General features: G+C 41.1%; 1 protein-coding gene across 3 annotated transcripts in view; it reads left to right on the forward strand.

Moving 5' to 3' along the window:
- Positions 1–6666: 6666 nt before the first annotated feature.
- The window catches only part of ppm1lb (protein phosphatase, Mg2+/Mn2+ dependent, 1Lb), a 41189-nt gene continuing 23358 nt past the window's right edge, over positions 6667–24497 (forward strand). The window contains exons 1-2 of one of the 3 annotated variants that reach the window (XM_056264702.1): positions 6667–7144; positions 7193–7381. In XM_056264702.1, the coding sequence (XP_056120677.1) occupies positions 6962–7144; positions 7193–7381 (372 nt within the window). In that variant the 5' untranslated portion in view covers positions 6667–6961. Of the gene's footprint in view, positions 7382–24497 lie in introns of all 3 variants that reach the window. The other 2 variants (XM_056264701.1, XM_056264700.1) reach the window with 2 other exon arrangements.

Here is a 24497-nt window from a genome sequence, read left to right on the forward strand (position 1 = left end):
CAGGACCAAGCACTCCACGGCTGCAGACAGGACCTACAACCAAACAGCTGCCGGCAGGACCAAGCACTCCACGGCAGCAGACAGGACCTACAACCAAACTGCTGCCGGCAGGACCAAGCACTCCACGGCTGCAGACAGGACCTACAACCAAACAGCTGCCGGCAGGACCAAGCACTACACAGCAGTCAGCTCAACCACCTAAGGGGTTTGACTTAAACCAATTTGTTTTTAAACAAAAAGAAATGGGGAAAAAACAGAGGGATCTGTCCAAGAAGAAAACAGAAAAGGAAAAGGAGATAGAAAAAACAGAGGTCACAAAACCACAGAGGATGTATGCTTTCTTGACTGACCCACAGTCCAAGCTGTATGCTCTTTTTTTAAAGAGAGCTATACCTTTATTTGAAACGGCAAATCAGAACCTGCAGAAAGAAGAGCCATGTGTGCCCATATTGCTGCAGATCTTGGAGCTACAGTTGTAAAAAATGCTTTTGGCCTTCTGCAAACCTGACTGTGTTGTGGAAATGATGGAAGAAGTAAAGAGAGGATGCCAACCCACTCTGTACAAATCCAGTGAACACCAGCTGCCTGATGATGAGCTGTCAATTGGACATGACACAAAGACAATTATCAAAAGTCAAGCTAACTTACCTCTTGGAGCTTTCTTCAGGGATATAAGGAAATATTTCTCTGCAGCTGTTGAGTATATGCTCTCTAAATTCCCCTATGGGGATGAATTGCTGCGTCATGCTGCCGTAGATGATATAAGCAGACGGCAAACAGCTAAATTCTCCTCACTGACATACTTCATAGACAGGTTCCCCTGCATCTTGGGAAATGGTGTTACAGTGGATGAAGTGGAGGAGGAGTTTCGGCTCTTTCAGTCCTCCACCTTGAATGATGTTTTTCTTACCAAACGGGTGGATGAAGCTTGGAGAGAATTAGGTGTGATGGAATCAGGAGGGAAGAAACTTTTTGCAAATCTCTCCACTCTCCACTTCTCTGGTGACAAGAAAAGTCATGATTGCCTCCAAAGGCAGCATTTGTTACAAAGAGACTTTCACTGACGGACTACTTAAAAAAGCCAAATCTGCAACCTTTAACAAGTTAAACGATACAAAAGTTTAAACTATGCTTGTAAAATTATAAATTTTGTTGTTGTTTGCTTTTAGCAAACTGATTTTGATATTGATAACTACTGGTTTTGCACATATATTTAATGTTTTTATTTATTTAATTATAATTTAATTATATCGTCGTGGGTTGTCATACAATTTCTTCAAGGTTGGCAGGTATGCAAGTGTAAGTACCAATCTTATATACTGTGACTGTTAACACCTGATTGGATAGGGATGAGGTAATACATGGCGTGCTGATTGAGTCTTCCTGACAGAACTTAAGCTAAAGCTTCCATATACAGATTTTCCGCGGAAGGAATGTCTTATCTTTGTGAACTTCTTGAGCCGCCCATAACAAATATGACTCGTCGAAGCCATGCACTTACTGTACCGCAAATGGTATGTATTGCGTTGCGTTTTTTTGCAAGTGGTACATACTTGTATGCGGTCGGTGATGCAGAGAATCTAGGGAAAAACACGGTCTGTCGAACCATTCGCAAGGTGGTCCTCGCTCTGCAAGGGTACATAAATAGCTTCATTGTGTTCCCTGGACATTTATTGACCATGTCCATAAAAGAGGGCTTTTATAAAATTGCCGGTAAGATATCTTGATAGGGTGACATCACATGAACAAATTGAACCTTTCACACTAATTTTTTCTTCTTAAAAAAAGCATATTTCACACTTAGAAATCTATTATACAATAGTCTGCAGTAGCTACCTGTTAAGAATGATTTTAAATACATATTTTTAATTCCTATGATAGGATTCCCTAGAGTCATAGGAGCAATAGACTGCACACATGTTGCAATCTCCACAGCTCTAGGAGAACATGAGGCAGATTATGTGAACAGAAAGTCCTTTCACAGCCTTAATGTTCAGGTAGGGCTATTATATAGCCTATGTGAAATGATTTTTATTTGCATTGAGATCAATCTTTAAATAAATAGTAACTAACAGATAGGACAATTATTTACTGTACATTTCATCTGCAGATGACTTGTGATCATGTATGCATGATCACAAGTTTGGATGCCAAATGGCCTGGCTCAGTGCATGATTCAAGCATTTTCCGTGAGTCTATTTTGTGTCAGCGCTTCGAGGCAAGTTAAATTTGGAACAGTACATTTTAAAGTTTTAATTTTAATAGCAAAACTTACACAATTTTCCCCTTTTCTGTTCTATGACAGGGCTTTTTGATGGCCTGTTGGTATGAGATCGAGGTTATGGATGCCAGAGGTTTTTGCTAACCCCCTATCCTGACCCTCAGACAGGGCCACAAAACCGCTTCGATGTGGCCCTCAGTAAAACCAGGGTCAAGATCGAGATGACCTTTAGCATCCTAAAGGCACGTTTCAACTGCCTTAGGCGCTTAACTGTGCGTTCACACCGGACGCGAATAGCGCGTCAAATTCGCGTCTACCGCGTCTAGTTTGACGCTTGACCACTTTGTGTTAATTCGCGTGTCAATGGCGAAATTGACGCGCGTAAAAACAAAAGTTTGAAGCGAAATTTACGCGCGTCAGAGGCGAAATCCGGAGGCGAAAGTTTCGAAACCCGTTGGTGGCCATCTTTTTAGATGTTTATCGAGCATTAGCATTATTCGAGAGAGTCACCGCTCGTATATGCTCTGGAGAGCAGAAACAGCTCCGTAGGGGACATCGTCGCTGTACTCGGGTCCACCAGAACCTCCGGAGGGTTTCAGGAGTTTCACAATTTGCTCCAGGAGCTAGGTTTGGTGGACCTAATGGTGAGGACGCTGACGAGGACAGCGTAGGCTGTATAAGCCCTCGGCCTCGAGTGGTCTATGCCTGTCGAGCCCGCGCTCTACAGCCCGGCGCGAGGTTCACCCTCGCCCGCATCCACCTAATCTGTCATTTATTTTTGTTTTGATAATAAATGAAGCCAGCCTCCAAAACTGATTAATCTGTCCTGTGATTTTTCTCTCTCTCTCACACATCACTGTCCAGACACGAACTTATATGTTGGTTGTCTTTACATTATAATAATATTTCATATAATCTAGATATGGAATAAATAGCATTCAATGCAAAATGAATCTGTCTCATATATTGAAATCAAGTTTTATGTGATAAAATATTTGCTTTGTTGTGCATTAGAACCACAGTCATATATTACAAAATAATTTATTGAAGCATCCAGATACTTCACCACGTGACAGCAGCAAGCAGCTAGGCTCCTGATTGGTTAACGCGGCGCGAATTGACGCAGAAGTTCAGATTTTTCAACTCGGGCGGCAGACGCGAATTCGCGTCAAACGCGTGAATGCACAAATAGCACTAACTAAATCATTCGCGCGTAACGCACTTAACGCGCCAGACGCTCAATTCGCGCCATTCGCACGAATGAGGCGTATTCGCGTCTACCGCGCCGCGCTCTACGCCTCATTCGCGCCGCAGGAATTTTTTACGCGCGTAACGCGTCTTTGCATTGACTTAACATTGAAATCACTCGCGCCTGACGCGCTATTCGCGTCCGGTGTGAACGCACCATAAGAGTGTCACCAGAGCGGGCATCACAGATAGTGGCTGCATGTGCCATTCTGCACAATATAGCCACTATCAGAAAGGAGCGAGTACCACCACAAAACCAGCTTCTCCCTGATGAAATTGACCCCATCACACTTGACCACCCAGCTGGCGCAGCTGTCAGAGATGCAATCACAACACAATATTTTACTTAATGTAAGCACACTGACACTGCAGATCGGTCTCAAACTGTTTTATTGGTCATGTGGCTAGGGAGGAAGAAAGAGAGCAAGAAAAATTACATTAATAAACATTCATAGTGTTCATACTAAAGGGTTACTTGGTTAAAAAAAAGTTCACATACTGAGATGTGTTTTTTCCAGCTGTTTGATCTCCAATTTAATTTATTTAATTTGGAGCCTCCTCAGCTCACAGTCCAGCTCGTGTAGAGAACAGTCTAGTCCGAGACTCCTGTTGTAAAGGGCCCTGACTGAGTCTGTTTCCACCTGAAACAATTCCACCACAAATAATCATTACACGTTTTCTGGAGGTTGATCAAATCACAAAAAGTGGCATGACTTTTTACAAATGTAATTTATGTCAAGGGTTTAAAGGCTTGTTCACATTCCTTCTGTAGCCCATTGAGGTAGAGGCTTCAGTTTCTGGGGCAGGTTGTGAAAAATCCTACAATAAAAGAGATGTGTAAGCGCCAGTCACTTAATTATGACATTCAAAAGTGTGCCATAATAAAAAGCCCACTGCATTCACCTCAGCAACTGTCTCAGAACACACAGACAGAGTGTCTTCATCATTTGGGTTCACCCTAATAAATAAAAGGCCAATGTAAAGCATAACTGTTGTAAAACAGGTTATGTTCATAGTGTTCTGTCTGTTGCATACTGACCTCTGTGTGGGAGACTGTGTGCATGTGTGCTGGCAGGGACACTGTATTTCCCTCTACTGCAGAACAGAGTCAGCCATATTTAACTATTTTTAAAACATTAGTAATGCATTGCACACACATACCCAGTGTCACTTGCTTAGAGGAGCCAGCACCAGGGTCAGACTGTACAGCACTTGCAATCCCATCCATAATGGGCCGCCCCTTATTGTTACTCAGCGCCAACTCCTCCGCCACAGTGTATTCTGCAGGAGGTGGCCCTCCCCCAATTTTCCTCACTTCACACTTTTTTCTGTTTGCTGCAAACAAGTGTTTGTGATTAAATGTTCACAAAAATAATGAAAGGTTTTGGTAAATACTCACCACTTTGAATTATATTTTTATATTTTGTCTTGATCTGCTGCCAAGAACATTTGGAGTTGGGGTTGCATCTAAAAATCAATGAATATCAATCTTTCTTAGGGTGGAAGTAATAGCCTATACATTCACATTTTACATACATCTACACACACGCACTCATGTATATATCAGCACGAATAAACACATTTTCATTTTAGCATTTAATAAAAAATGTATATGATAGCCTACATAAATTTACATTTACAATTGTTTAACTTAGCCTACGCATTAACGCAATCAGCAATCTTCCTCCAAGATTGTTCTCTTGCTTTGGCAGCAGATACAGTGTTACTGCGTGCTTGAAAAACACTTCTATATTCTTCATATTTCTGAAGAATAATCTCTTGCTCCTGCGCGGAAAAATATATAGCTCTCGCTCTATCCATTTCGAACGCGATTGTTTGTTCAGTGTCGACGTCACTCTTTTATGTGCACACGCGCGTGGAGTAATCACAGCTTAAGGATCAAAGCCTGAGTTGACAGAGAAAGTTGATGAGCTGCGTCATGGTACCAATAAAGCCTGATTGCATCGGTTTGGTTTTGTCGACTCAAAACCAATCCTGTAACCCCGAGTTTGTTCAACTACCATCATGGTACAGGCCCCAGAAGCGACACACAAGCCTTGAGTTTCAGAGATACTCTGACCCAGTCACCTTGCCATAACAATCTGGCCCTTGTCAAAGTCACTCAAGGCTGCGTTTCCCAAAAGCATTGATCAACTTAGGCTTACGATGCTTTGGGGAAACGCAGCCCTGCTCTTTATTCCTGCCCATTTCTCCTGCATCCAACATTATGAGAACTGATTACCATCTAATCTACCCAAACATTATTATGTGGCCTTGTTAGGAGAGGAATAACATATTTGCTTCACCTGTGATTGGAAATAATGTTTTGGCTCATCAGTGTATCTGACATGGCTACTAGTGATTGAATAATCACTCAAGACACATAAACCAAATGGCAGTTGACTCCTAGTCCCAGGTTAGTGATTTCCTTAATAGTTCTACCAGAAAGACTCGGGAGATATAATGGTATAACAAAGCATACATTTATTGACAGCCCAGCAAGCAATTATTTATAAAGTTCTTTGGCGTAGGCCCCGTCCGTAGTTCATGATCCGAGGGTAGCGGATCTGCATTTCCTGCCTGAAGATGAAGGCAGGGGCGCAGCAGACCCCCCTGGGAGTTATGGACGGGACCATCCTGGTGGTGGTGGGGAGGATGGAGGTAGTTGTCGCGACAGCATCTGCGAACTCAAACGTGTGTAAGTACCAATCTTTTATACAGCGAGTATAAGGACGTGATTGGATAGATGTGAAGGTAATAAGTGACGTAATAATTAAGTCTTCCTGGCAGAACTTTATGCTGAAGCTTTCATTTCTTTCATGTCTCTTATTTGCACCCATTTCTCACATAGTTAAATAATTACAATTCAAAAAAATATTTTGTTCATTGCCTATTTATTTGGTAGGTAGGTGAATAATAATAGAGATGGAGTAATTTACAATCCATTTTTTTTACCACATGGCAATTTTAGGTAAACTTTGACAACTATTCTAGCACAAAGTTTGGACTTTTATTTTGACAGGCAGTTTGGTTTGGTTTAGTGTATTTTGTAAGAGTGCTGTAGCAGAATTAAAAATAAACATTGGAGAAACTGATCATCGTCGTGTCTGTCTCACAGACAACAACCAGCAGTAGTACTGATGAAGAAGGCCTGTCTGTCTGGCATCTGGTTGTCAAACACGGGCTGCAAGCACACAGTATACAGAACACCCGCACAGAGCCGGAGGACTAAACAAACACGCCATTTATTTACCATTTTTAAAGGAAAGAGCGTTGCATCTGCTTATTATTTTTTGCAAAGGGAAAGTCTTAAGATTAACAGATGTTTGATGTGTGCAGTCATTCTGCTGTCATTAGCGCAGAGTGAGTGTGTGCCGGAGGAGAGCATGAGTGTCTGATGTGCATAAGTTGAGTGTGTGTGCGCGTGCTCGCCGGAGGAGGAGAGCATGAGCCTCTGATGTGCATTAGTTGAGTGTGAGTGTGTGTGAGAGCATGAGTGTGGTGTCTCTGCTGGCCCGGATCATGCGCTCTCTGCTGCTGCGGCCCGAGACTCTCCTCCTCCTGCTCCTGCTGTGTGTGTCTCTGGCTCTCTGGAGCTTCTTCTTCTTCCACACGGAGGAGGTGAAGACCATCGTGCGGTCCAGCCGAGACGTGGTGCACATGATGAAGGGCAGGGTGAGGGAGATGATGCTGGATGAGCAGATGAACGTGATGAAGGGCAAGGTGAGGGAGATGATGCTGGAGGAGCAGATCTCCTTCTCCAGGACATGGCAGTTCAGGAGCAGCTCTGCTGCGGTGTACTCGATCCAGGGCAGGAGAGATCACATGGAGGACCGGTTCCTCATCCTCACAGACACACTCAACTATAGCCATCCGGACATCTTCGGCATCTTCGACGGGCATGGGGGAAAGGTAAACATCTCTCTCTGTGTGTGTGTGCATGCTTCTATTTGTATGTGTGTGTGTGTGCGCGCGCATGCATCTGTGTGTGCGTGTACATGCATCTGTATGTGTGTGTGCATGCATCTGTCTGCCTGTTTGTCTGTGCATCTCTCTCTCTCTCTCTCTCTCTCTCTCTCTGAGTTTGGGGTGTGTGAGTTTCTCACGGGTGAGAGGAGCGATTTAAATGTTTTTCCTTCTTTTCTTCTTTTTTTTTCTCTTCTAGTTTTTTTCTGATATTTATTATTTGGTTTTGTTTTTTTTTCCCTTTACTGTTTGCAAAGTGTTTTTCTTTCTGGTTTTCTTAAGAAAGCTTTAGGTGAGTGGTTTTTCTTGGTTTGATCGCGTGGCGGGTGTTTGAGATGGAGGCTCGCCCGAGAGGGTGTGACTCCTCTCTCTCACTCCGTCATGGCGTTAGATGTGTACCTGAGGCCGGCGTTTCAGTGGAAGAAGTGCTCGTGGCGATAGGCGAACAGGTGGGGTACGACAACGTTGTTTCAGCTTCACGGATGAATAAGGCCGTCGTGGTCTTTCTAAAGGAATGGAACCTTACTAGTCGGTTGGTTGAGAGCGGCATTTGGGTGAGTGGCGTTTATACTGTCATTTCCCCGCTGGCGTCTCAATCGAGCCGCATAACAATCTCGAACTGTCCCCCTTTCATACCAAATCATGACATAGAAAAGGAATTGTTGAGATTTGGGAAAATAGCTAGTGGAATTAAAACGGTTCCACTAGGATGTAAAAACGAGTCACTGAAACATGTCATGTCTTTTAGACGTCAAGTGTTTATGTTTTTAAATTCAGCGGTTCTTGACATTTCCTTTCGAGTTCTGTATGAAGGCAAGTCATACATGCTTTATGCAAGTACCGGGAGTTTAAAATGTTTTGAATGCGGTGAAATTGGACACAAAAAAAATGCGTGCCCTAATAAAACGAACACTGAAAACGAGTTAGACAATGAAGTAGCAGGACCGAGTGGGTCAAGTGGAATTGCTGGGCCGAGTGGGTCAAAAGAGAATGATGGTGAGAAGGACAGTGTAGGAAGGAATTTAGATGAAACGGAAAAGAAGGGAGATGAATCAGAAAGGAATGATACACAGAATAATCAGGATGTAAGTTGTGAAGAAACAATTGGAAAAAATCGTGCTGAGAGAGTTGAGGTGACTGAGGTGATTGCTTCTCAATGTGAAGATGAATCTGGACACAGGAATGATCATGAAGGTGCTGGTGAGGTTGTTGATATGGATGATGAAATGGAGGAGATGGGTGATGAAGACAGTCTTTCAGAAATGTCTGACTTTACTTCTCAGAGTGGTGATGATCAGTTATACACAGTGAATGAAATTAATGACTTCTTGGATGAAACTTTTGGAAAGACTTTTGATGTCAAGAGTTTTTTCCCTGATGTTGAAAGATTCGTGAGATCAGCAGTTAAAATACAGAAGAGTGTGGGATTTGAAGAACTGAGTCGAAGGAAAAGATTTAGACTGAAGAAAATTGTGACAAAATTACGGAAAGAGAAAGAATGGGTTAAAAAGCAAAATACGTAATGGTTAAGTCACAACGGGTGGTTTTCTCTTTTTGTTCTCTTCTGATTGTTTGTCTTTCTCTTTTTTCTCTTTTTATGGAGAGCATAAAAATAGGGACAATTAATATCAATGGAGGAAGGGATTATAGAAAAAGAGCCGCTTTGTTTGAATTGATTCAAAACAAACATATGGATATAATTTTTTTGCAAGAAACCCATAGCGATCTAGGTAATGAAGTAGAATGGAAAATGTGGTGGGAGGGTAAGATCTTTCTAAGTCATGGCTCTAATCTAAGTGGAGGTGTTGCAATTCTGTTTTCAAAGAATCTCAATATGACTAATGTATCTTCTTATGAGATAGATAAGGGCAGAATTTTGATTGTACAGGTGGAGCTAATGGGGTTTCCATTTCTTTTTATGAATGTTTACTCACCAAATAATGGAGCGGAAAGGGTAGAATTTTTTACAAAATTATCCAGTGAATTTAAAAAAATTGATAATGCATGTATGGTTCTTGGGGGTGACTGGAATTGTACTTTAGATTTTACATTAGACCGAAATGGTGAAGAACCATATCCTCAGTCTGCTAATTCATTAAGCAGTATCATAAGGAAACACGAATTATCTGATGTATGGAGGGAGAAACATCCAACAGTGAAACAATACACATGGGTTAAAGCCTCTCATGATCATATTAGTGCTGCGAGGTTGGATAGGTTTTATGTAAGTAAAAATAATTCTAATAGAGTTTTAAAAGCTAATATTTTTCCAAATGGTTTTACTGATCATCATTTGTGTATGATTGAAATGAGTTTAAAAAAGTCACAGCGTTGTAGTTATTATTGGCATTTTAATTTGAAGCTGCTACATGACTCTATATTTTGTGAAAAGTTTGGGTTATTTTGGTCTAAATGGCAAGAACAAAAAAATGACTATGAAGATTTAGTGCAATGGTGGGAGATTGGAAAAGCACAAATAAGAATTTTTTGCCAGAACTATACAGCCCACTCAAATAGACTTGTAAAGAACACTATTAAAATACTTGAGAAAGAGATAATTGAAATCGAAAAAGGAATTATTGAAGAAAATTCAGAAGAAGTGGAACAATTAAGAGAAAAAAAGACTGTTTTGGCTTCTTTGTTCAATGAGAGAGCAAAAGGGGCTTTAATAAGAGCCCGTTTCTCCTCATTACGAGAAATGGATGCTCCGAGCTCATATTTTTTCAACCTGGAGCGGAAAGAGGGAGAAAGAAAACTCATGTTACATTTGAAGCTACCAGATGGGACTTTAACAACTAATCCAAAAGAAATGAGAAATCATGCAAAGAACTTCTATACTGACTTATTCAAAGCAAGAGACTGTGACATTAATTGCATGGAAGACCTACTAAGAGACTTGCCAAAGCTCACAGATGATCAGAGACAATGGCTTGATGCTGATATTCAATTGGATGAAATATCAGAGGCGGTAAAGAAACTTTCTAATGGCCGGTCCCCTGGCATTGATGGACTTCCTTCTGAATTCTATAAGCAATTCTGGACTATTTTAAAAGATGATATACTTGATGTTTTTAGACTTTCTCATAGGAAAAATGAAATGCCAACTAGTTGTAGAAGAGCAGTTCTGTCTTTATTACCAAAAAAAGGTGACCTTGGACTGTTAAAGAACTGGAGACCAGTAGCCTTGCTGTGCACTGATTATAAAATTCTTGCTAAGTGTCTTGCAAATAGATTGAAACATTGTTTAGAGTATGTTATTAATGCTTTTCAAACGTATTGTGTGCCAGAGAGAACAATAATGGACAATCTTTTTCTTGTACGTGATATAATGAGTTTAGCAAATGCTGGTAATGAGGATGTGGGTTTTCTGTCAATTGATCAAGAGAAAGCTTTTGATAAAGTGGATCATTTTTATTTATTTGAAACTCTTAAAGCTTTTGGTTTTGGTGAGAATTTTATCTCTTGGATCAAACTGTTATACACTGGAGCTTCTGCATTGTTAAAGGTTGGAGGTGGGCTGAGTTATCCCGTATTGGTTCATAGAGGTATAAGACAAGGCTGTCCTTTGTCAGGACAGTTGTACTCTCTAGCAATTGAACCCTTGCTATATAAACTTAGGGAGAAATTGCAAGGTTTTCTAGTGAAAGGTTGTGAAAACAGGCCAATCACTCTTTCGGCCTATGCTGATGACATTACTGTTTTTATAAGAAGTGATAAAGATGTAATGATTTTAACAAATGCTTTAAATATTTACGAAAAAGCTTCGTCAGCTAAAGTAAATTGGGAGAAGAGTGAAGGATATTTATTAGGAGACTGGCAGGGAAGGAACCCTCCTCTGCTTCCAGGGGGAGTTAAATGGGGTAGAGCTGGTTTGAAGATGTTGGGAGTGTTTTTAGGAACAGATCAGTATAGGCAGAAGAACTGGGAGGGTATGGTGGAGAAGATGTGTGACCGGTTGTCTCGATGGGCGTGGGTGCTACCCCAGCTATCGTACAGGGGCAGGGTTTTGGTCACGAACAATCTGGCTGCATCTGCACTATGGCACAAAATGAATGTTTTGGATCCCCCGGAAAGTGTTGTTGAGGAGCTGCAAAGAAAGCTAATTGACTTTTTCTGGGATGGACAGCACTGGAAAAAATCTGCTGTACTTTTCCTACCTGTTCAAGAGGGAGGACAAGGCCTGATGGACATTAAGAACAGAGTAAAGACATTTCGACTGCAAGCAGCACAAAGATTGCTGTATGCTGAACCGTGCTGGGCTGATACAGCGCGTGCTGTGTTGAGGACAACTAATATTTTCAAGTATGATGTGCAATTGTTTTTGATCAAACTGGCCAATATGGACTTAAGGAATGTTTCCCCTTTCTACAAGGCAGTTTTGAGAGCATGGACTTCAACTTTTAAGGTCAAGAGGGTTCTTTCGAATATTGGACTCTGGAAAGAGAATGAACCTCTGTTTAACAACCCGCTGATACCAGCACCGGCACTGGAGCCCAGGAGCATTCAGAACGTGATGGCAAGAGCGGGGTGTACAAGAATTGCTGACCTAAAGACTGGTGAAAACTGGAAGAGTCCAGAGGAGATGTGCAGCAAGACAGGTATCAAGTCCATAAGGATAATAAAGAGAATAATGGATGGAATTGTTTCCGCATTGCCTTCTGTCTTCAGACAAAGCTCAGAGGAAAAAGAGGATCCTGAACAGAACGGAGAGAGTGTTTTTCCCCAAGTGGGAGTTTCAGCAGCGGTGGATGAAGAGCCAGAGGAAGGTTCTCTTCTGCATTTCAGGACTCCTGTGCTGGAGGGTTTTGAGACTGTCTCAAAAAAGGCACTGTACAATATTTGCGTGAAGGTGTCCCATTATAACGTGCTCAAAGACTGTAAAGAGACAAAGTGGTCAGATGTGTTGGGGCCAGACTCTTCCCCTAGAGGATGCTGGAGGTCCCTATACAAGCCTCCTATTGAGAAACGCACTGCGGATCTCCAATGGAGGCTTGTTCACTGGGCTGTAGCTACAAACAGGCACGTGGCACACATTGACCCCACTGTAGGGAAAGAATGTCCTTTTTGTGGCACTGAAGAGTCAGTAGATCATTTGTTTTTAAATTGTTTAAGGTTAAGAGGATTGTTTCAGATATTAGATGGGTGGGTCAGAGATTTGGGGCTAGTTTTTAATAATGAATTTTTTATTTTTGGACCGAAATATGTTGCATCAGACAGGAAAAAAATCTCGTTAATTAATTTTGTGGTTGGAGGAGCAAAGATGGCAATATGGTTAACAAGAAAAAGGAAACTGAAAGGAGAGGGGGAAGTAGGTCCTGAGGTGGTTTTCAAAGCACTTATAGCAACTAGAATCAAGGCAGAGTTTGCATATTTTAAACTAATGAATAATATGGACAGATTCATTGAAATTTGGGCTTTGAATGATGTTTTGTGCTCTGTGGATTATGAAAATGAGTTGGTGTTAAATTTATGAGTAAAAAAAAAAAAAAAAAAAAGAGTAATTTTTATTCTTTTTTTTTGCTACGTTTATGAGAATATATGAGTCTTGAGTGGATATATATGTGTATTTAACAATGTACATCTGAGAAAATAGATGTTTATGAGGATTGTCTATATAGTGTAAGTATAAATAAAGGTGTGTTAAAGGTCTCTCTCTCTCTCTCTCTCTCTCTCTCTCTCTCTCTCTCTCTCTCTCTCTCTCTCTCTCTCTCTCTCTCTCTCTCTCTCTGTGTATGTGTGCCTGTCTGTCTGTGCATGCATCTCTCTCTGTGTGTGTGTGTGTCTGTGCGTGTGTGTGCATGGATGCATATTTCTCCTTCTTTCTAGTGACATTTTGTTTTTTGTAAGTGTTAACTACAACCACAACTACAAACTTGCACAATATGTTTTTTTTGGACATGAGTGTTCAACAAAATATCATAGCCTTTGAAGCAGCTTGATACATGCAAATGTCTCATTCAGTAGCGTCTTATGATATTATAATTTCGTACCATCACTTTTGCCAAATTTGATTTGAATGGATTCAACGACAGCTTTGTTGCTGAATATTCTGTGTTTATTGGCAAATTAAAAGTCTGTTCACCCTAAAATAAAAATTCAGTCATCAATTACTTACCCTCATGTCGTTCCAAACCTATAAGACATTCGTTCATCTTCAGAACACAAATTTAGAGTTTTTTATGAAATCCGAGAGGAATACGCAAGAGATATTCAGAGGGAAATCCGCCTGGGGCCGTCGTCCTCTGCCGTCACCATGTTCACCGGTCCTTTTCGCGGACGTGTGAAAGTGAAGCGGAATCCACTATGCATTCCATGGCTATACTGCAGGTGTTTCAGGCAAAGCTTCTGCAGTCCCTGGACGTCGCAAAAGACCTGCCTGCGGGAACGGACTTCGCACTCATGGCTACTAAGAACTCTACACAGGCCATTAGCCGCTCCATGGGCTTCATGTTCGTCCTTAACAGGCACCTGTGGTTAACACTAGCTGACCTGAAGGACGCAGACCGCAAGGCGCTCCTTAATGCTCCAATCACACCCTCCGGCCTCTTTGGTGACGCCGTGGAGTCAGTCACGGAGCATTTCTTTGAAGCACAGAAGCACGCAAAGGCTATGAGTTATGTGATGACCCGTCGCTCGTTCCCAGCCCTCGTCGAGGTCTCGCTCTTTGTCGGCACCTCGCCCTGCCCAGAGACCGGCCAGACAGCCCGCCACGTCCCCCGCCCCAAGCCGTATTTTCGCCGCAGGCAGTGGATGGGACCTGGAAAGAAGCGTCAAGGACTGAGGAGAAGCTGTAGGCCCTGGCCCCAAGCGCCGTGTTCTGCATCATGTCCCCTCTGTTCCTGCAGGCGGCAATTGTAATGTTTGTGTGAGTTCCACAATAAAAACACATATCCCTTCACAAAAAGAGCTTTTTCCTCCTCATACACTCAACATTTTGTCACTCGTCTTGCCCCAGAGCAGCGCGGAGTCGCAGTCCATACCCATATTGGTCTCCCGAGGGCACGAGAGTGCCAATATTCCCCCCGCTGTGCACGACACCGCTCGTTTAGCCTCCCTGGGGCATGGCTCCAGTCTACACACATCGCCACTGGCGACAACGGCCATAGAATTAATGCGGCCGCTGTGTCATTTTCTAGACACGTGGAGGGCTATGACGCTGTGCTTATGTACATACTGATATGAGATTACTGCTGTTATGCTGTCCTGTATTATTCAATACAGCCTAAGATTCTAACTGATTTGCAAACTCTGGTGTACTTGAGCTGAGCAGCTCATTGGTCTGGCCCTGCCTATCAGCTGTGAGCACTCCTAGAGGAACGAAGCTTGGCTGTTGTTCTACTCTGTGTTTGGTGTAGCCTTAGCCCGGTATCTTCGGCCTGATCCTCACCTCTCGCACGACGGGATTGATTCTGTTCCCCCAGCGTCAAGCTGACGTGATACTGAATTGAAATGATTGCTAAATGGTGCTCTGGTGGTCAGATTTCTCAGGGGAGCGAGGAGATAAATGCCGTCAGTGCCGCCGTGGGATCTAGCTTTAGTTTTGAGGGCTCTCTCTCTACCGCCTTTCGAGCCCTTAGCTTTGATTGCTGTTAAGGAGCTCTCCCCTCTGCTCCTTGCCCTTGCTTCAGCTAAGCGCATTGGGGACTCACGCGCGTTCTCATTGACGGTGATATCTGTTTCAGACCCGATGACTTCAGTGTTACTCTCCGGCCGAGACAGGGTTATGTGCCTAAGTCACTCTCTCCACCGTTCAAAGCACAGGTCGTTTCTCTGCCCGCTTTATCTGCTGAGCCGTCTGCCTCGCATGACGCTCAGAGCGCTGTTTGCCCTGTCAGGGCTTTACGGATGTATGTGAATCGCTCGGCCTCCTTCCTTCAATCGGACCAGCTTTTCGTGTGCTTTCTCTGTCTCAAAACAGAGACTTTCTCACTGGATTGTGGACGCTGTCGCGCTGGCTTACGCGTGCAAGGGGAAGGATTGTCCCTGTAACATATGAGCTCATTCGACTAGGGCTGTTGCCTCTTTGTGGGCCTGGTCTAGAGGTATGTCTATTCAGGATATATGTTTTGCTGCTGTTTGGTCTTCTCTGACCACCTTCTCCAGATTTTAAACGCTGAATGTAGCAGTGTGTGAGTTTCTGAGGTGTGTGTTGTGTGTTTCAGCATCTCTAACCTGGGCATGTCTGTGGCGTCTCAAGTGTTCGGTGAGTTAATTTCCTCACTCATGTATTGTCAAACACTAGAACAATTCTCACAGTTGTTACCACTTTGCTGTTGGCTCTGTGTATACTTTGTTCCTCACTTACGTTGGGACCTGATGCTAGTGTTAACACAGTTGTCAATGCTACCACTGTTGACACTGTGAAATACTTTCATGCATTGAGAGCTTATTGTGTTGTGTCTGCCCTGGTTTCAGTGCAGCCTTCTCTTGCATTGTGTTGAATATGCAAAGTTTGATGGGGTTGGAGCTGATGTTTCATTGGTCTAGGTACACCTATCTGATGCGAGCACTCCTTGCGGCTCGGCTATTGGCTGACTGTCTGTCTCTTCCGTGGCTGGTGTAGCTTGGCCCCGTTTTCTTCACTTGTCTCACGGCGGGATTTAATACAGTTCCCGCAGCTTCATAGCTGACGCAATGTTGAAGTTACCACTCTTGAAAGGGAACTTCTCCGGTTATTATCGTAACTTCGGTTCCCTGAGAGACGGGAACGAGACATTGCATTTGCCGCCGTGTTTGCTGTTCGATCAGCTGTGCTAGCATTCAGTTGTGATTGTCGCAATAGTCGCACCCATGCATTTTATACTGCCTTGTTATACTGCCTGCGAGCCTGACAGTTTTTGCATACTTCGTGACAGTTGGCCAGCTGTTCCAAGCTGGTGTTAGCCTATAAGATTTCAACAAAAGTTTCCACAGCGTCATAGTTGACACAATGTTTCGTTCTCACCTCTCAGGGAACCGAGGTTACGATAGAAACCGAAGACGTTTTATGTGAGTGTATGTGGTGTTACTGAAGGTGCAGATGAGCTGATGAACTAGGGGTGTGCGATTATTAAGATTTTTGATTGTGGATGATTAAAATGTCCTGATTAAAACCTAACCCCAGCTGCTCCCGACGAGCTGGATGGCGCCTTGTATGGCTGATACCGCCGTCGGTGTATGAATGGGTGAATGTGAGGCAAAAATGTAAAGCGCTTTGGTGGCCATTGGGTCTGTGAAAGCGCTATATAAATGCAGTCCATTTACCATTTAAAGGTTTGGTGGGAGGAGTGATTTAAAGGGAATGGCAACACTGTCATTATAGATGTAATTACAGAAATGGAGGTATTTTTAAAAAATACAAGTACGATGTAAAGCATGTTGTGCATTGAATCAAATGATTAATTTAAATGTTAGTACATGGTAGTTAAAGACACTTAATATAGAGTGGGATTGAGAAGCACAACACAGGAGAGCATTAAAAATGATCCAGCTGAGAGAAGGATAACTTGCACAAAGGAAAAAGAGAGGTGATATTATATTTTGGCATGGCTCGTTTGTTCACATAGAACCGTTACACATCTCTTGTGAGTGTTTGAGCATGTGTGAGCATTTTTGTGAACTGTGTGTATGTGTGTTTGTGTGTGAGCCTTTGATTGATGTGTGGGCAAATGTGTGTGTATGTGAAAGTGTTGCATGGTATATTGGTGTGACAGTATTAAGCCGTTGCCAGAGTATTTTTCAAATGCTGTTGCACAGTATACCAATGCTATTGGGGAGGTTTCCCTATACCACTTTCTTCCAGAGCAAGTGTGATACCAATACTCGTATTTTTGGTGCTTGTTGATACCTGTACTGTTATTGCATTTGAGAATATCTGTGTTTCTGCTTTCAGGGAAAACAGTTGATATGCCTGATGTATATCAATATATTTTTGTCTGCAGTGTTTTTTTTTCTGCCTGTTGTCCGTTCGTGAACGCCATTCTGGTTCAGTGTTTTCATGATAGTTGATGCATGAACAAAGACCATCACAGTCTTCTGTATTCTTGTGTTCTTCCTCATCTGTTTCATGATTGTGTGTTGTGCTCCTATAGTGATCTCTGTATGATGCTCCCACGGAGAAACTCCAGAATCTCCTAAATCTGTAAATACTGTGGATTCATGAACTCCAGGTCTTGAGAAGTGCTTTTGTAGACTGTTCCAGCTCTGTAATGTGTTTTTAAGGTCCTGTGAATGCTTTTGGGTTTGAGGCATGCTTCACATATGTATCTGTGATTGTGAGTTAAATAAAGAATAGAACACATTTTATTATGGATAACCCATGGGTGCTTTGAGTGAGTCAGATGAAATTCACTGTCGAACCCCTGCAGGGATCGCATAAAGCCAGCGATGTATAAGAGTGGTTGCTCTAAGTTAAAGTTTTTAGGATGTAAGTATGTCAAGTTTACAGGCGAGCACCTTTTGCTAGCCCAAACACACACACATGCTTTAGTATGTGTAGTATACAACACTGAGAAGTCCAGAGTAAACGAGTGCCTCAAACTAAGACATGCACTGTTGTTCTGTCTTATTTTCCCTCCACACATCTGTGTTTCCCTGAAGATGAAGGTCTGTTTCTGCTGAACACATGTTTGGACGCTGCCGTCTGATGGAAAGGTGATGCACAGCTGGATTTCATCCATCTATGCAAACTTTTTTCCAACAGACTGTAAAATTAAACTTGAAATGAAAAATAATTAACTTTAAAGCTAATTTAAATTAAACGTGCATGTGCAAGCTAAGGGTTGTGCTAACTCAGATCAGAGGAGATTATTAAGCTTTTTCCAGTACAGGAAGATCTTGCCTGTAAGTGTGTGTGTGTGTGTGTGTGCGTGAGAGTGTGTGTGCGTGAGAGTGTGTGTGCGTGAGAGTGTGTGCGCGTGAGAGTAGAGAGTGTGTGTGAGAGAGTGTGTGTGAGAGAGTGTGTGAGAGTGTGTGCGCGTGAGAGTGTGTGAGAGTGCTTCTGATTACAGCTGAGATTTACAAAAAATTCTGTCAGTTTTCAGTCGGACTGTCAGACAGTGGCCACGTTTACATGCAACCAAAATAATCCGTTAGTAATCAGATTGACGGCTCAATCGGACTGAAAAGCCTTCATGTGAACAACTTAATCGATCCAATTGAGCTCGATCCCAATGAGATTTCGATCCAATTGAAAGGGGTGGTTTATTCCATTTCTAATCCGATCAAGAGAACATGTAAACACTTGATCAGACTGAAAACAGAAACTAAAAGGACTGCGCATGTGCAATGACGTAGAAATAGCGCAATGATGTTTGACACGCGGAACGAGCTCTTGTTCCTGTTGAATAAAGTGTCATATAAATAAATTCTCCTTTCACTCTTCAGTGTCTGTGAAGTGGAGCAGGACAACGTCCCACCAGTCCTTGTTTCAGACTCTCATCCACAGACGACGGTTTTGGGCATTTTTACTGCGTGATAAATATAAGTAGCGGCACAACAGTTCACATGCTCATTGTCTCCAAATTATGACCAGAAATGGATAAATATTAAGTCTGCAGTTTAAAACAAATAAAGAACCAATGTAGGAGAATGGTTATTATGCGCAAACAGTGGGAAACTCTGTATATTCGTGCAGTGTGCGCATGTCAAACAATATATTCCGTTTTGAAGCTTGTGACATATAAACGCGCACATCAACCACATGTTCAGCGTTCATGTAAACACTGAATTCAGTCAGATTAACACAAAAGTTGTGCATGTAAACATAGCTAGTGAAAGGAAAGCGGCAGCAGGAATTACTCCAGCGCGTCTTAGATGGATCTCATGTGCTGATAAATACAATCATATGGGCAGAATATTTTCAGTTCAGAGAGGATGGACATCCTTTGATCAAGATCAATAACATGTGAAGGGAGTTGAAGTGCTTTGAAATTCTTCAGATGGGTTGGGAAACATTTAAGGGAATAGTTCAGACTTCAGTCATCATCAACCTCATGAATCCTTCACTAATGTATGCTTCTGTTAGGTTAAAAAAGATTACAATGTTCACAGAATCTCTGTTTATAATGTTGACGAAGGTGTATAAGTTGCATTGACCTGTTGCACTCTTCAGGGTCAGGGTGAGCAATTTTATACCCCTCATATTTATGCTTTCATTAAACTCAATTCCTCTTGAAACTATTAGTAAACAAGTTAGTTGTAACGGTCATCAGCTGGAGTGCCCTTGAGAGCCACCTGAGGGCACTCCACATCATCCTATCATTATTCACTCACAACTACATTTCCCATAATTCACTGTTTAGTTCACCCCATATAAGCCTGGTTCACCTCATCTTTCCCTGCGAAGTCTTGTACGTTGTTCCACTGCATTTCTGAGCGTTTCCTATGTTGTCTTTGTTCCTGGTTCTTGATCTCTGCCTGTGTCCTGGTTTTCCCGGTCCTGCCTCACCCTCTGGATTTGTCTGTTTGTTTGGATTGCCTGCCGGTGTATGACCTTTGCCTTGATTCTGATTACGATTTTGATTTACTTTAATAAACTGCATTTGGATCCTCAACCTTCGTGTCTCGGAGCAGTTAATAACATTAGTGTTGTAATACATACAATACATACGATGTTGCAAATTAAAATTTTCTCCTTGAGGTAAAGTATATCTTTATTAGTGCATAATGCAAACAGAGAAATCAAACTTTAAAAGGTGCAGGCAACTGTCCAAACGAATAGAAAAGGTAAGTGTAATGTTTAAATCACTGCACAATGGAACAAGCTTATTATATACAATATAAAAGCAATACATGCAAACTATATAAATGATAAACCTTAAGTGATTTTTTTCCCATGGCCCTCTCATCTATTCCCTGTTCTCTAGTTTGTACTTCTTTGCGCTCAGTTCCTGGTCATTTCTCTGTCTGAGGGGCTGAGAGAGTGTTTGCTGTTTTGATGTTGCAAACGATGCAGTTTTGGCTTTAGGTCATGATTCTGGTTAAAGAGAAAGAATGCGTGGATGGATAGTAGTAGATGGAATGTGTTCGTAAGTATACTCATAGGTGTGAAATATGAGATATAATGAAGTAATTGTAGTCACATTGCAAACAAGATTTTTATCTTGTTTTATTATTGAGGGTTTGTTTGAATCAGGTCGGCTCTGTGATCGTCCGGCTGGAGTTATTCACCCGCTGGGTCACTCAGTCCTAAATGGACAAATCATCCACAAACACATCAACCTTCCCCGGATAATCAGTGTTTGGTAGGATCAGAGCATCCCTTAATCTCATTCAGGCTGAAGGTCATGGATGAAAAAGAGCAGCGCAGAATTAAAAAGCAGTTAATGAATAGTTTTGTTGGTTCTATCATTTTAACAGGCTGGCAACCAGTGACATGCAGCAGTGACGTGTTCAAAAATAAGAGAGATAAATCCATTACAAGCCTCAGTGAGCAGCATTGATACAGTCATTAGAATCAACAGTCAAGTTTCCATACTCCGATCTGTTATCAACGAAGTGAAAATGTGAAAAAGTTAGCAAAATTGCTTTCTTTAGCCTGTTTTCATCCAACTGGCCTTTCACCTATAAAAATGTGAGCGTGACGTCATCCTCAAAAAACAGAATTTTTTAGATCAAGCAATATTTAGAAATGGGTGCCGCTTTTTTTCTTCAATTTAACTATTATTGGACTGTAGATTGAAATAAAAGATTGGTAATGTTATAAATATTAATATCATTATCAGCTGTTAGAGCTGTCTGTCTTTCATAAAAAATGTATTGGTTATTACAGATTTTTAAAATAATGTTTTCACTCAGGAACAACTAAAACTAAAAAGATTAGTTATTATTCCAGTTTAAGATAAATAACGTACAATCGGGGAAATAATTTTTTGATCCCCTGCTAATTTTATAAGTTCGCTCACTTACAAAGAAATTAAGGGAATATAATTTTTATGGTAGGTTTATTTTAATGCTTAGAGACAGAATATCAACCAAAAAAATCCAGAATAAACATCTTATATAAAGGCTATGAATTGATTTGCATTTCAGTGAATGAAATAAGTATTTGATCCCCAAGCAAAACATGCCTTAGAACTTGGTGGAGACACCCTTGTTGGCAAGCACAGAGGTAAGATGTTTCTTGTAGTTGGTCACCAGGTTTGCACACATCTCACAGGGATTTTGGTCCACTCCTCTTTACAGATTCTCTCTAAATCCTTAAGGTTTCTTGGCTGTCACTTGGCAACTCGAAGTTTCAGCTCCCTCCACAGATTTTCTATAGGATTAAGATCTGGAGACTGGCTAGGCCACTCCAAGACCTTAACCCTCTGGGGACCAGAAACGCGCGGGCGCGTTTTGCTCGTTTTTTTTCACATAGCAGAAAAATAGACTTAAAATACTCTGTTGATTTTGGTCGTACATATAAGTGTTATACATCAATCGATCCTGTTAATTGTCTATTATTTTTCTGTATACTCACAATAAAAACAAAGTTTTGTGCTTTTTGTCAAATAAAGAAAAATAAACATGATGCGAGTTTTGCCTTCTCTCTGTCAGTGCAGTCCATTCTGAAACACGTCCGAAAAATTAACTCTAACTCTGCAAATACTTGTCATATAGGCACGAGAGATTTTTCTTTATGAAGCTTGAATTCTCTTCTTTTCAATGAAGTAATTTATATAAAAAAAACAAATATTCTCAGTTTATGTAATCTGTAAGAAAAGAGAGTGCTGTCAGTATTTTTTCCCCCAGCTCATTACACTTCATTACGCGTTAATCTGACACGCCCATGGAGGACGCGCGCTATTCAAACGCAAATGTCGAGGCAAGCCATGACAATGCCCACATCAGCCGTTCCACCGCGGCGGTAAAATGTGGGGTGTATTTTCTGCCTTTTACCGCCAAGAGGCGCTACAATCATAGACTCTGAAAAGTGTTTGTTTATTCTCTCTAATGCGTAATCTGCCGCCGCACCGCGGCTCATTCAGAGCGATTGAAAGCTGGTAGCAGATGAATTCAACAAGTGAAACGTAGTTAAAATAATTCATAATCACAATACTGAAATTAGGCTACTGAAATGAAATTTAATAAATAATGAAAAAATAAAACATTGGAATAAAAAAATTTACAGACGTAGGCTACAGACGATAGCTCAGTGGTTAACGCAACAACACGAGCTTCGAAGAGCTTCAATCGACCCGAGATCGAATCTCAATGTAGCATTCATGTTTATATTTTACCTTCTTGATGCTTAAATAGCTAACTGTTTATAACTGTTTACTTATTTAAAGTCAAGAGTTTTGTTTAATTATTATTACAACATAAATTTGCTACATTCCTGGAACCGCAGCGCTGCACAAAGGACAAAAACTGATGAAGGAAGATTGTCAGCCGATTGCATCAGAAAATGAAAATGAAGAAGCACGTCTTTAGTCTGCTAAATTATTGTGTAATGTAAAAGAACACTAAAATTACTTAAGTTTGAAACCAAGTTCGAACATTTCAAGGTTTAAATAAAGTGTCGGGACAGTTTTTTTTTAATTTAAAACAGGGTTGCATCGGGTTTAGAGTTTATTTCTTTTGCGATGCAAAATAAGAAACACTAGGCTAATCTTATTCTTGCGACATTTTAAATTTGTATTGCCAAAGAAATGACAGCTATATTAAACAATTAAAACAGTAGGCCTACAAAACGAAAATTGTCCAAAGCAACATAATTAAATTAAAACATGCGTTTTTCTTTGCCTCTCTCGCGCTGAATCTCTTTTTAACAAGTTTATTTAGTCTCCCTCGCTCTCCATATGAAAGAGGAACATTAACACCTAGGCCTATTGTCCTGCGCGCTGGATACAGCACTGAACTGTCCCTCCAACCCCCCACCGGCTATCGGAGTCTGAGGCTGATTTAACACAAAGAGAAGTCGCAATTTACACTTAAATCGCTATTCTAGACAGTGTTGATAATGAAGGAATTAAATGATTTAAGTTACATGTAGCCTAGTGATATTTCTGTCATAAAAGTTTATTACTAAATATTTCATTATTTCAGTAATTGATGAAATAAAACTGGTTTGGGCCAGCTTTTTCCAAGCAAAACTAAATATAATATGAAAAAACGCATGTTAATTTGTTGTCATGAACAAAATGTTCAACTCAATATTAAATTCTACAGGGATCTTTGGATCCTTACAACCAGGCATGCAATTTGTGAATTAAGTTTTTTTTTTCTTTATTATTCAAATAAATATCGAACCACGGTGCTTTGTGGTAATGCTGCTAAATTAAATAACATGTATAGAATAATTATGAACTTAAATGAAACAATATCGCAACATTTCGACAAATACATTATTTGATCTGTTTTTACATTTTAATTCAGGGCGATTTAGCCTGCTAATTAGAGCAAGATTTTCACTCTTGTCATTTTCTCATTGGGAAGCGCTTACATAGGCTACATGTTTGAGTAGATCCTCTGTACCTCTCGTTTTCATTATGGATTACATAATCAGATAACATTTATTAGCCTGAATATTTAGACATTTAAAGGCTTTAGACATAGCCGATTTCTTATAGTGACTGAGCTGAAGTGGCTTTCGGTTCATTTTTGTGATGCGCAGTTCCCGGAGACAGAGACGACAGATAAACTTTTGTCGTTAGCAAAAGTTCGAATAAAACCCGACTTTAGAAAAATGCACAGGGCCACTCGGCATGGTCTGCCAAAAAACTTAATTATAAACTTCAATATTTCATTCAAAATAATCTCAAAACGCTTTGTGAAATTTTGAAAAGCCGTGCATGCATTAAGGCCACTGGAACTAATGAACAACTGAAACGCTGGTTTTGATTTTATTGTTTGTCGTTTAAACGTGCTTGTTGCATATCTCTATTTTATATATGATATGGTCTATTGGTGAAGTAGCCTATAGCATTGATTACTGTGGAGGGAGGGTGTGGGGATTAAAATAATTCAGCAAAAGCAGGGATGTTTAGACCAGAAGGAAATCCCCGTCCCCCCTGGCAAATCACACTTTACTTAAAACCATGTTTTTAAAAACTCTAGGTTGTAGGGAATCAAAAAAAAAATAATAATAGGCCTAATAAAA

The sequence above is a fragment of the Rhinichthys klamathensis genome, unplaced genomic scaffold (assembly GCF_029890125.1).
Source record: "Rhinichthys klamathensis goyatoka isolate OS25496 unplaced genomic scaffold, OSU_Roscu_1.1 h1tg000223l_1, whole genome shotgun sequence".
NCBI lineage: Eukaryota > Metazoa > Chordata > Actinopteri > Cypriniformes > Leuciscidae > Rhinichthys > Rhinichthys klamathensis.